Below are 12,722 nucleotides of genomic sequence, written 5' to 3' on the forward strand. Positions count from 1 at the left end.
ACTTATGTCAAGACTGAATCAGGAAAGAAAACTGAAAGCTATAGCAATAAGTTTCATGAAATGTATTTCAAATTTCATCAATGGAACAGATGAAAATTTGGGTTTGAAAATAATAAAAAGGTACAAGTGAAGTGAAAGATTACAAAGGAAGAGTTAATTAGGTGATGTTGAGCAGAAGCTGGGTATATAGATAAGCAAAAAGAATAGTCAAACGTCATGATAATGTTAGATTGATTACTGCTATAGCTTTCTTAAAATAGATGCATTCTGTGCATTTTAACACATAATTTTCCTTTTCATGTTCTATAGTAGTTTGGGTTGACATTTACAGAAACACAATTATCATCTGTTACTGTATTGTCCAGGATGGTAGATATTAAAATTTTAACTTACATTAATAAAAATTAGATATATTTAAAACTCAGTTCTCAGTCTTACTTGCCAAACTCCAAGTGCTCAGTGGCCACATTGACTAGAAGCCACCATACTGGACAGTGAAATTCTCCTTTATCATTGCAGAAAGTTCTACTGTATGACACTAGTCTTATATTGTTTCCTCAGTAAAACTGATTTACTCAACAAACATATTTTGGGTCTTTACTACATGCTAGACATCATAACAGTTCATTACAGCAGGTGAAAGATAAATAAAACATAATTAGTCTCCTAAAAGGCAAAATTTTGGAGTTGAGAAGGTTTACAAATGTAACCAGATGCTTTCCGTCCACTGTGAGAAGAGCTATAATACTTGCACATCCAGTGACTGAGGTACTGAGGAGGCTTCCCAGACGATCCACAGTTTAAGATGTGTTTTAAAGATAAACAGGAATATTAACAAAAATCAAGGAGGGACGTGAGTATTTTAAGTGGAGGATATAGCTTCTGCAAAGTCAAGGAAATGTGAATTTGTATGGAGTATCTGGAGGATTACGATTCTATGTGGCTGGCTGGTTCATGGGAGAATAAATATGAATTGCAATTGGAGAGTGGGTTAGGGCTTGCTGGAAGGGCCTTTTCTGTCACAGCCAGAACAGTTATTTTTATCCTATCAGATGACTGGAAAACCATGGAAAATTTCATGCAGCACGTTATGGGATTACTCTCTATTTTAGAGATTACTTTATTGATGTGGTATAAAAATTGGATTGAACATTCATGTCAATGTATGGCAAAAACTACTACAATATTATAAAGTAAATAGCCTCCAATTAAAATGAATTTAAAATAAAAGGAAAAAAAATTGCATTGAAGAGGAAAGATGCTAAAGAATAGAAGCACTTTATATCCTGCATCTTACATGTAATAAATACATCTATATTTGGAATAAAAAATAAATTCACCTCTCTGAGCATGTTTTCCCATTTGATCAATGCAGCTAATAGTCTCTATCCTATAAAGTTGTTGAGGAAATTAAATGAGTCCATTCATGTAAGACGGTTAGTAAGGGCTCAATAATGTTACTGTTATTAATAGTTTGAAATTGTCTAAGGAAAGCTTTTAACATAAGAAAAATGTAAGGGGTCGATGATTCTGCAAAAATGCAGTGAATGAGACAGGGAGAAAGAATGGTACAAATGCTTGAGAGAAAGGAGCCTTTTAAGATCTTAAAGAAAGTGTTTCCAGGTAGGAGGGAGATGTCAAAGGAACAAGTGCCATGCATAAGGTTCTGAGAGTGATGACCAAGGTGAGTGTGTTGGGTTTGGCTGTTAGGAGATCATTGGTGGGTGAGGACAGGGCATTTATGAATATGGGGCTGGTGAAGGTTGGATCAACGGCTAAACCACCCGCCAAAGATTCCATGACTCAGAGACAGATGCCTGTGGGTTTTAATGAGAATCTAGATTATATATATATGTTATACACACACATATAAACTCAATATGAGGGAGATTATCAAGGTAGCAGAGAAGATGTGCATGAGTCAGAGTTCCAGAATCAGTCCTGCTGATACCTCTACCAGTCCCATCATTTAGACAAGCCTCTTCTTTGGGGACCTTGGTGCCCCAACCATAAAGAACAAGGAGATAGATTAGGTGCTCTTCAGTGTAACTCTCAGTTCTAAATGCCCACATTTAAACCACTCATCTCAGTGAATTATTATTTCAAGAAAGTATTATTTCAAGATGACAAATAAAGTGCACTCTTAATCTACTAACAACTCTAATAGGTCCTAATGATCTCCTGAACTCCGAAGTAGAATTAGTATCTAGATTCAGTTCAGTTCAGTCACTCAGTCGTGTCTGACTGTCTGCGACCCCATGAACCGCAGCATGCCAGACCTCCCTGTCCATCACCAACTCCCAGAGTCCACCCAAACCCATGTCCATCGAGTCAGTGATGCCATCCAACCATCTTATCCTCTGTCGGCCCCTTCTCCTCCTACTCTCAATCTTTCCCAGCACCAAGGTCTTTTCAAATGAGTCAGCTGTTCACATTAGGTGGCCAAAGTATTGGAGTTTTAGCTTCAACATCAGTCCCACCAATGAACACCCAGGACTGATCTCCCTTAGGATGGACTGGTTGGATCTCCTTGCAGTCCAAGGGACTCTCAAGAGTCTTCTCCAACACCACAGTTCAAAAGCATCAATTCTTCAGTGCTGTTTTCTTTACAGTCCAACTCTCACATCTATACATGACAACTGGAAAAACCATAGCCTTGACTAGATGGACCTTTGTTGACAAAGTAATGTCTCTGCTTTTTAATATGCTATCTAGGTTGGTCATAACTTTCCTTCCAGAGAGTAAGCGTCTTTTAATTTCATGGCTGCAATCACCATCTGCAGTGATTTTGGAGCCCCCAAAAATAAAGTCAGCCACTCTTTCCCCATCTATTTGCCATGAAGTGATGGGACCAGATGCCATGGATGGTCTTGGTTTCTGAATGTTGAGCTTTAAGCCAAATTTTTCACTCTCCACTTTGACTTTCATCAAGAGGCTTTTGAGTTCCTCTTCACTTTCTGCCATAAGGGTGGTGTCATCTGCATATCTGAGGTTATTGATATTTCTCCCAGCAAGCTTGATTCCAGCTTGTGTTTCCTCCAGTCCAGCATTTCTCATGATGTACTCTGCATATAAGTTAAATAAGCAGGGTGATAATATACAGCCTTGACGAACTCCTTTTCCTGTTTGGAACCAGTCTGTTGTTCCATGTCCAGTTCTAACCGTTACTTTCTGACCTGCATACAGTTTTCTCAATAGTTTATTGTGAATGACTTATATAGTATATTGTCCCCAGAACAAGAAATTTCTCACAGGTATCGCACTCATATATAGGCATTCATGTATTCATTCAACATTGGACACCATCTCTGTGCCAGACACACCTTTATGTGTAAGATAGAAAGGACCTAACATCCCAGGCAAGTTGTGAGGATAAATATATGAACATATAAATGTTAGTGCTGTGTGGGAGCAGAACAGTAGGTGTGTCTGGAAAAGTGGCAATTGCTCTTTCCAGGAGTAAGGTGTCAGGTTTAGTACAACATATGCTTTTTTTCTTTCACAGATTCTATCATTTCTAGTATGCATCTGTTATTCTTGAAATTCCGTTTATCTTTCTTGGCTTAGTAATCAAATTGAGCTTTTGAAGGAAAAGAAAATAATTCATTTATTTTTATATGATGTAGTGTGATTGCCATTATTGCTCTTATATGAAGAAAAACAAAGTTATATGTTTTGTCCTTTATTTACTGTTGACACCTACAGTTAATAATTCTGATATGACTTTCAGTTTATTAGAAATCATTTTATTTTGTAACATCCCAGAACTTTATGAATAATGATGAGTATTGGAAAGACTATTTATACATCTGAATATGATATAATGTTCAGTTTTTAGGTGTATTGCGGATACTGTTCATGACAGTAATTGTCCCGCTGTTCACACCATTCACTGAACTCACGGTAGGCAAGGCGCGAGCTAAGAGGCTGGAAGAAAATGCGAGGAACTGTAGGAACTGCAGACACATTTATTCTCTCCCAGCTGGAATAGCAGCCTTAGCAACAGACATAACATAATACAACATAACCACAAAGAACCCTTCCGGGCTTTTCTAAGTGAAGCATATACAGGTGAACATAAAGTAGCTCGTGACCAAGTGGTAACTCGTGATGCACATGCGCAGTGCTTTAAGCGAGCTCAGCTGTAGCCTAAACCTCCTGACGCACATGCGCACTGCTATAAGGGCTCTCAGCGGTTACAAATGGATCTCATTATTTATAAAACATGGGGCAAAAGAGCCTGACCACACCATCTTGGCTTATTTGCCCTCTCCCCACAGTCCACCTCTTCAAGCTCCCTCACCTTACATTCTACATGCAGTCCATCTGATGTGATATTCCCTTGGTGAGTGACACTGACCCTTGGATTTACCTCTTGCAGCAGCATTAGCTACAACAACAAACAGTTACATCCCCAATACATAGCAAAACCCAATGCCAGGTATCGCCTGGAACTCATGTTGCAGTCCTTGCCCTCATGGGGTTAGAAGAACCACCCACCATATGTGGAGTGCCTTTATCTTGCATGGCCAAGTCCAGTCCACCATCTGTCCTTGTGAAATTGCAGGAACACCTCCAAAGGGGCAACTCTACCCCATGGGTTTTTTTTTTATTAAGGACTCAGAAAACCCCACAGGCGCCAGGCCTACCCCTTCGAGGAGGGCATTCACAGCTCACCCACAAGATTCCAAATGCTTTCACAGTGTTGTAAATCTGCAAGAGTGTCAGAGGTTAGTAGCACATCATGGACACAGCCTTTATACACTGTTGTGGGGAGAGACTTTCCAGCCTCTTAGCTCACGCCTTGCTTTCAGCAGTGTGAACAGAGAGACAGTTGGCGGCCCCAACAGGATTAGCAATAGAGCTGTTCTACTGAATCTACAGCATGGAACACACAGCCTAAATTTACATTATACACCATAGGACACAGCCCTTACGGTATGCCTCGGCACAAATCAGCCCACGTTGGCATCTGCATACCTGATGGAAGCCCTGCTAGCTCAGGCCCCCTTCAGGGTCTTCACACTTGCAAAATGGCGTCTGGCATGCCATCCCTCCACTGCTCCCAACCTAGCTACTATGGAGGTCACCTCGTAGATGGGACCCCCCACACAGGGTGCAGGAATAGCAGTCAGTGATCCAGAAGAGGTCAGCGGGCACTGTTCAAAATGGCGTCTGGCACGCCATCCCTCTATTGTTCCCAACCTAGCCACTATGGAGGTCACCTCGTAGATGGGACCCCCCACACACACAGGGTGCAGGAACAGCAGTCAGGGATCCAGAAGTGGTCAACGGGCACTGTTCAAAATGGCGTCTGGCACGCCATCCCTCTTCTCCCAAGCTAGCCACCATAGAGTTCACCTCGTAGATGGGGCGCCCCACACAGGGTGCGGGAATAGAAGTCAGGGATCCAGAAGAGGTCAATGGGCACTGTTCAAATGGCGTCTGGAGTGCCGCCAGTAAAACGCTCATCATCTGGACCTCAGGCATCTGGGTTACATATCCACTGCCTCATGCCCAGGTTTCTCACCACTTGGGTCAACACGGCATAGTTACACCGTTTACTTCCGGTATGCTGGGGCTCTCCCACGTTCACCCACAAGGTGCAGATGGCAGTGTTAATCCATTCCATGAGGGTGTGCACTGGGTTAGGTGCCCCCTGCGTGAGCCGCGAGCCGCCTAGCATTCTGCTGCCTTTGTCTCGACGAGGGGTGAATGGTGATAGATGCCAGCCGTTCTGCCCCATCCCCAGAGCACAGGATACTGTCCACCTGTGTCCCAACGTCTCAAGAGCCATACTGCCAAGGGTTCCCCTCGCCTTTGCCGAAATGGTGTACCAAGTCGACCAACTCCGCCTGAGTATATGGTCAGTATGTTGTGAACTCAGTCACATCTGGGGCCCCTTGAGGATGCCCACCCCGGGCCATAGGCTGCTCATGTTTCACCTTCTGCTGCACAACAGGCCTTGTTGCCAAGTGGGATCCATGGTCTCATAGCATTAATTATCACCATCACTTACCGCCTTGCTGTCAGAGATGCTGGGTTCTTCAGGGCCACCGGGTTCTTGCTCTAATGCCAATATATGTTGCTCTAGTTCTTCCAAGTGACTGCACATTGCACACTGATGCAGCCTCATGGGGAGTACTATCCATATTCACCTGCAGGGTAGTCAAGAAAATGTATTCCACGGTGCCAGCAGCAGCCTTTGCTGCCTTGTTCACCTTTTCAGTGCTATCCGGTGAACCGTCCACTGCCTCCCAGTCTTCTACTGGAACCCATGCCGAAAGGATCGTGGCCACATGGTAGACATGCTAAGTGGGGGCCGCTGGCTCCCTCCAGCCAGTGGAGTCTCCAGCTCTTCTACCTGCTGGATATCCTTCCGCCTCTTCTGTGGAGCCTCAGGCTCCTCTACCAGCTGGGTTTCCTGTTGACTACATCAATTGTATTGTTGATCCTGTTCATGACATCATCTCACTGTTCACATTGTTCACTGAACCCATGGTAGGCAAGACGTGAGCTAAGAGGCTGGAAGAAAATGCGAGGATCCATAGGAACTGCAGACACGTTTATTCTCTCCTGACTGACACGACAGCCACAGCAGCAGACATACATAACACAGCATAACCACACACAACCCTTCTGGGCTTTTCCAGGTGAAGCATATACAGGCAAACCTCACAAAGTAGCCCGTGACTGAGCGGGTAACTCGTGACGTGCATGGGCAGTGCTATAAAGGAGCTCAACTGTTACATAGTCATTATTTACAAAACGTGGAGTGAGAGAGCCTGAGCACACCATCTTGGTTAGTTTGCTCTCTTCCCCACAATCAGATCAGATCAGATCAGATCAGTCGCTCAGTCATGTCTGACTCTTTGCGACCCCATGAATACCAGCACACCAGGCCTCCCTGTTCATCACCAACTCCCGGAGTTCACTCAGACTCATGTCCATCAAGTCAGTGATCCCACCCAGCCATCTCATCCTCTGTCGTCCCCTTCTCCTCCTGCTCCCAATCCTTCCCAGCATCAGAGTCTTTTCCAATGAGTCAACTCTTTGCATGAGGTGGCCAAAGTACTGGAGTTTCAGCTTTACTATCATTCCTTCCAAAGAAATCCCAGGGCTGATCTCCTTTAGAATGGACTGGTTGGATCTCCTTGCAGTCTAAGGGACTCTCAAGAGTCTTCTCCAACACCACAGTTCAAAAGCATCAATTCTTCAGCGCTCAGCCTTCTTCACAGTCCAACTCTCACATCCATACATGACCACAGGAAAAACCATAGCCTTGACTAGTCAAATGACTTTTTTTTTTTTTTTTTTTTAAGCCTAAGCTTTCTTTGGAAAGTGCTTTTTTCCTGTGAGGATTTTGTAGGGAATGAAATGAAGGCTAGTGGTGTTTTGTTTCTGAAGACATCTCTAACATTTCAATAAACACCACACTTAAATTAAGAGAGCTCTCTTCAGTCAGATAGCTGCATTTCAGGATTGTTTATTGCCAGCATTTAAAAAATAAACACCACGGGTGTTAAAGTCCCTTTGTTTTAAATTGCAGCACCTTATGAAATATGCCCAGAGGATTATCTGATGTCAATGGTGTGGAAGAGGACTCCGGCAGGCGACTTTGCCTTCAATCAGTGCCCAATGAATGCCACAGGTAATGTAGGATGACCCTCAAACCCAGACAATGACCACCCACCAACAGCAGCCTGCTGTGTTCTTCTGTTGTGTTTTGTCCTGTATCTAAAACTAAGTCTGTCTAATAAGCAGTTAATAAAGCAATTTTAGTAAAAGATTTCCTAAGTGGAGCCTATGAAGAGATCTGGAAAATTTTGCTGATTCAATGGTTTCTCAGTGTGAGTAATATGCATTGTGAAAATAATCAAAGGAACAATCTACCTGCATGTTTAGAGCGTGAAAATGTACAAACCCAGGTTTTCAGCCTGCCTCCAAGCCTCCCTGTCGTAAAGCTCTCTGTTTTTGTGACTCGCAGGCACCGCTAGCAGACGCTGCTCGCTCAGTCTTCACGGAGTGGCCTTCTGGGAACAGCCGAGCTTTGCAAGATGCATATCAAATGAGTACAGACACTTGCAGCATTCAGTAGGTGCAAAGCCAGCTTTAGTACTTGCTCTGTTTAATTCCTGTTAATGATCTCTGTGTGAGAGTTTAGTCTGCTGCTATATAGTCAAATTGATAAAATCTCTGAAAATAACACCTGAAGTAAAAAAGTCTGTGCTAAAAAGCTAACTTTTATAAATCAGTGCTAAACTGTTTTATTTCAAGGGTTTGGGATTTTATGGATCCTGCTTGGATCCTGCTATTTAAATGAATAGATTCCTTGTCTATTGGGGAAAAAGTCCTGAATAAAATCTGTTACTTGGGTTTATCTATATGAGTTAAACTATATATCATGACTGGCACAAATCAGTTACCTAGTGCATAAGACTTATTTCAAAATACCATACATTTTAAAATTAAAATTAAATTCTTTAATATTTTAGTACTCAGGAAATAATAAAGCTGTGTCATATAGGTATCAAAAATTTCACTGCATTTTGACATTAAGACACCAAAAACAAAACAAAAAGACAGTGTTATTTTATCAGAGAAAATTAGTTGCTCACAAAAGATGACATGGGACAAATTTCCAGAAATAGCCCCTCTCCTCCCACACATCATTGAATTATTCAGAATATGCTGTATGAATATTTTGAGCACAGTTAAGTGTTGCTAGGTTTTTTACCAGTGCAAGTCATTGTCATTTTCGGAGACTGTTGTCATTCAGCCTGACAGTCGAGAAAGCTTCCTGTGTGAACACACATTACGGGGCTCAGAACCAAGTACAAGGTGGAGCCTTGGAGAACCCAACATTGGAGGGGTGCTGTGCAGTTAAGAGCCCTGAAGTTTTGTTGTGCTTATATTTTCTTTCATTTTCTTACTGTTGCTCACAAGTAAACATAATTTAAAAAAACCAAAAACTAAAGAACATTCTCATTCGTGGACGGAGAAATAGCTTGTAGAACCCTTGTTAATGAAGTGAATGTGTTTGACTCATTATCAGAAAACCAAAAAAGCACATTTTTAAAATATCTGAAAACCAAATGCTGTTTAGTATGTTTACTTTCCAAATCAATAATCAAACTGATGATTTATTTGGCTACCTAGAGCCTTATTTCTGTTGTTGTGTGTATATACATTTATGTATACACCTATTATGTATACACCTACATGGGCTTCCCTGGTGGCTCGGATGGTAAAGAATTTGCCTGCAATGTGGGAGACCTAGGTTCAGTTCCTGGGTTGGGAAGATCCCCTGGAGGAGGGCATGGCAACCCACTCCTGTATTCTTGCCTGGAGAATCCTCATGGATAGAGGAGCCAGGCGGGCTACAGTACATGGGCTTGTAAAGAGTCAAACATGACTGAGCCACTAAGCACAGCACACATATGTGTATATACATACATGATATTATATATATACACATTAATACAATTATACACAAATACATATATTTAATAATATATACTTATGTGCATATAAGTATTTGGTGATATTTGACCTCGCTGAGCTTTACTTGTGTCAAAATTAAAATGTTTCAGAATTAAGTATAACCAAAGACTTTCTTATGAATTTAATTTTTTTAAATTTTATTTTATTTTTAAACTTTATAATATTGTATTGGTTCTACCATATATCAAAATGAATCCCCACAGGCATACATGTGTTCCCCATCCCGAGCCCTCCTCCCTCCTCCCTCCCCATACCATCCCTCTGGGTCATCCCAGTGCACCAGCCCCAAGCATCCAGTATCGTGCATCGAATCTGGACTGGCGACTCGTTTCATATACGATATTATACATATTTCAATGCCATTCTCCCAAATCATCCCACCCTCTCCCTCTCCCACAGAGTCCAAAAGGCTCTTCTATACATCGGTGTCTCTTTTGCTGTCTTGTGGGTTATCGTTACCATCTTTTTAAATTCCATATATATGTGTTAGTATACTATATTGGTGTTTTTCTTTCTGGCTTACTTCACTCTGTATAATAGGCTCCAGTTTCATCCACCTTATTAGAACTGATTCAAATGTATTCTTTTTAATGTCTGAATAATACTCCATTGTGTATACGTACCACAGCTTTCTTATCCATTCATCTGCTGATGGACATCTAGGGTGCTTCCATGTCCTGGCTATTATAAACAGTGCTGCGATGAACACTGGGGTACACGTGTCTCTTTCAATTCTGGTTTCCTCAGTGTGTATGCCCAGCAGTGGGATTGCTGGATCATAAGGCAGTTCTATTTCCAGTTTTTTAAGGAATCTCCACACTGTTCTCCATAGTGGCTGTACTAGTTTGCATTCCCACTAACAGTGTAAGAGGGTTCCCTTTTCTCCACATCCTCTCCAGCATTTATTGCTTGTAGACTTTTGGATCGCAGCCATTCTGACTGGCGTGAAATGGTACCTCATAGTGGTTTTGATTTGCATTTCTCTGATAATGAGTGATGTTGAGCATCTTTTCATGTGTTTGTTAGCCATCTGTATGTCTTCTTTGGAGAAATGTCTATTTAGTTCTTTGGCCTATTTTTTGATTGGGTCATTTATTTTTCTGGAATTGAGCTGTAGGAGTTGCTTATATATTTTTGAGATTAGTTGTTTGTCAGTTGCTTCATTTGCTATTATTTTCTCCCATTCTGAAGGCTGTCTTTTCACCTTGCTTATAGTTTCCTTTGATGTGCAGAAGCTTTTAAGTTTAATTAGGTCCCATTTGTTTATTTTTGCTTTTATTTCCAATATTCTGGGAGGTGGGTCATAGAGGATCCTGCTGTGATGTATGTCGGAGAGTGTTTTGCCTATGTTCTCCTCTAGGAGTTTTATAGTTTCTGGTCTTACATTGAGATCTTTAATCCATTTTGAGTTTATTTTTGTGTATGGTGTTAGAAAGTGGTCTAGTTTCATTCTTTTACAAGTGGTTGACCAGTTTTCCCAGCACCACTTGTTAAAGAGATTGTCTTTAATCCATTGTATATTCTTGCCTCCTTTGTCAAAGATAAGATGTCCATATGTGCGTGGATTAATCTCCGGGCTTTCTATTTTGTTCCATTGATCTATATTTCTGTCTTTGTGCCAGTACCATATTGTCTTGATGACTGTGGCTTTGTAGTAGAGCCTAATGTCAGGCAGGTTGATTCCTCCAGTTCCATTCTTCTTTCTCAGGATAGCTTTGGCTATTCGAGGTTTTTTGTATTTCCATACAAATTGTGAATTTAATTTTAAATGAATTTTATTTTCTCATAATTTTAGACATGATACTTTGTCTACTTAATCTTAATATTCATGTTTAGTTCTTATTTATTCTTGGTAATGAATGAGAATAATTGTATTAAGTAAATCGTAGATCAAGCCTTATAAATTTGTTAAGAATGAATAATATCACTTGGTGTAAAATGTTTGCTTTTTAAATTCATCATTTTATATAATAATACTTAAATGTACTTGCCTTCTGTGAGTGCAGGTCATCTGCTAATGGAGAGAAATAGAAACCCACTGTGAAATAGGAGAGATGGTCTCATGTTGTGAGTCACGTAGAAATCATTCAGTTAGTGATTGGACAGCCCATGTGTCTGTGCCCCTGCTCACTTGCAGGCAGAAATCAAGTGCACGCTTTTGCAGAATAAGAAATAGCCTCAGGGCATTCAGCTCCCACAGACGACCAAAGCAAACTGCGCTGGGCACTTTCACAGATTAATTCCAGTCCCCACCACCGTCTGCAATATGGGCATCCCTGCCTTAGTCACATGGAAAGAAATTGAAGATCCTGGGAGCAGTCCAGCTAAGTGAGGCAAGAGTGAAAGCTGCATCCCTGGTGTAATTGTTCCAAAGCTTAACCTTCTTTCTGGAAGTCATGCTCCCTTCTGAGTCTTTGATTTGAAATCCTCTGCCCTAGAATCTGGTGCTATAGGCACCATTTTCTGATTGCATGTCCTTTGGAAAAGTCATGTGATCTCACTCAAGTCTTGGTTTGCTATGCAAGATGAAATTGATAGCATCGTCTTAGCATCTCTGGAGGTTTTGAGTAAGAGTAGATGAAATACTGTATGTGAGATGTTTGCAATGTGCTATGTAACTATGAGGTATTAATATCTACAGGTACAGAAAATGCGTTGAGTTAAAAAAATTAAGAGTAAAATTTAGAGCTTAAGTTAACTTGAAATGTACATGTGAAAAAATTATGGACAAATACAGATGAATGGATAGATAGAAAGGCAGGCAGGTGGATAACTGAATGGATAGATAGGTGGATAGGATTGATGTCATATGTATATTTGCACATGAATTTGGTTTATATGCACATACAGAAACATACATACAGTTATACATGCATACAAACACTCATCTAGTACTTCCCTGGGGACCATGGTCTTCTCCTTTACAAATTCAGGGAAGTATAGCACTGAAGGATGCCTTAAAGAGTGTTTACCTAATACATGGAGCTCATCATATGTACTCTCAAAGGTCAGTTGGAGATGGGAATTAAATCCTTTTCTTTGCATGCTTGTACGCTTATGGCTTCACATACTTTGAGTAGCAAAGCTAGGTAGTACTTCAATGTAGAATAGTTCTAATTCCCCAGACTTCTGAAATTGCTTTTGATGATTCTGCACCTTCTCTTCTAGTAGAGTTTGTTGGTTCACAATTTAATGTCCTATTTCTCTTGGGGTATTTA

At 41.1% G+C, this 12,722-nt stretch overlaps 1 protein-coding gene across 3 annotated transcripts in view; it reads left to right on the plus strand.

Annotated features, from left to right (window-relative positions):
• Window positions 1–12,722, plus strand: part of ADGRB3 (adhesion G protein-coupled receptor B3) — an 888,911-nt gene that overhangs the window by 391,436 nt on the left and 484,753 nt on the right. For all 3 annotated transcript variants that reach the window (XM_086316215.1, XM_086316216.1, XM_086316217.1), the window contains exons 9-10: window positions 7,550–7,651; window positions 7,988–8,094. In XM_086316215.1, the coding sequence (XP_086172341.1) occupies window positions 7,550–7,651; window positions 7,988–8,094 (209 nt within the window). The remainder of the gene's footprint in view (window positions 1–7,549; window positions 7,652–7,987; window positions 8,095–12,722) is intronic.

The sequence above is a fragment of the Bos grunniens genome, chromosome 9, assembly GCF_055505025.1.
Source record: "Bos grunniens cultivar Pamir isolate PY7600 chromosome 9, Bosgru_T2T1.0, whole genome shotgun sequence".
Lineage (NCBI taxonomy): Eukaryota > Metazoa > Chordata > Mammalia > Artiodactyla > Bovidae > Bos > Bos grunniens.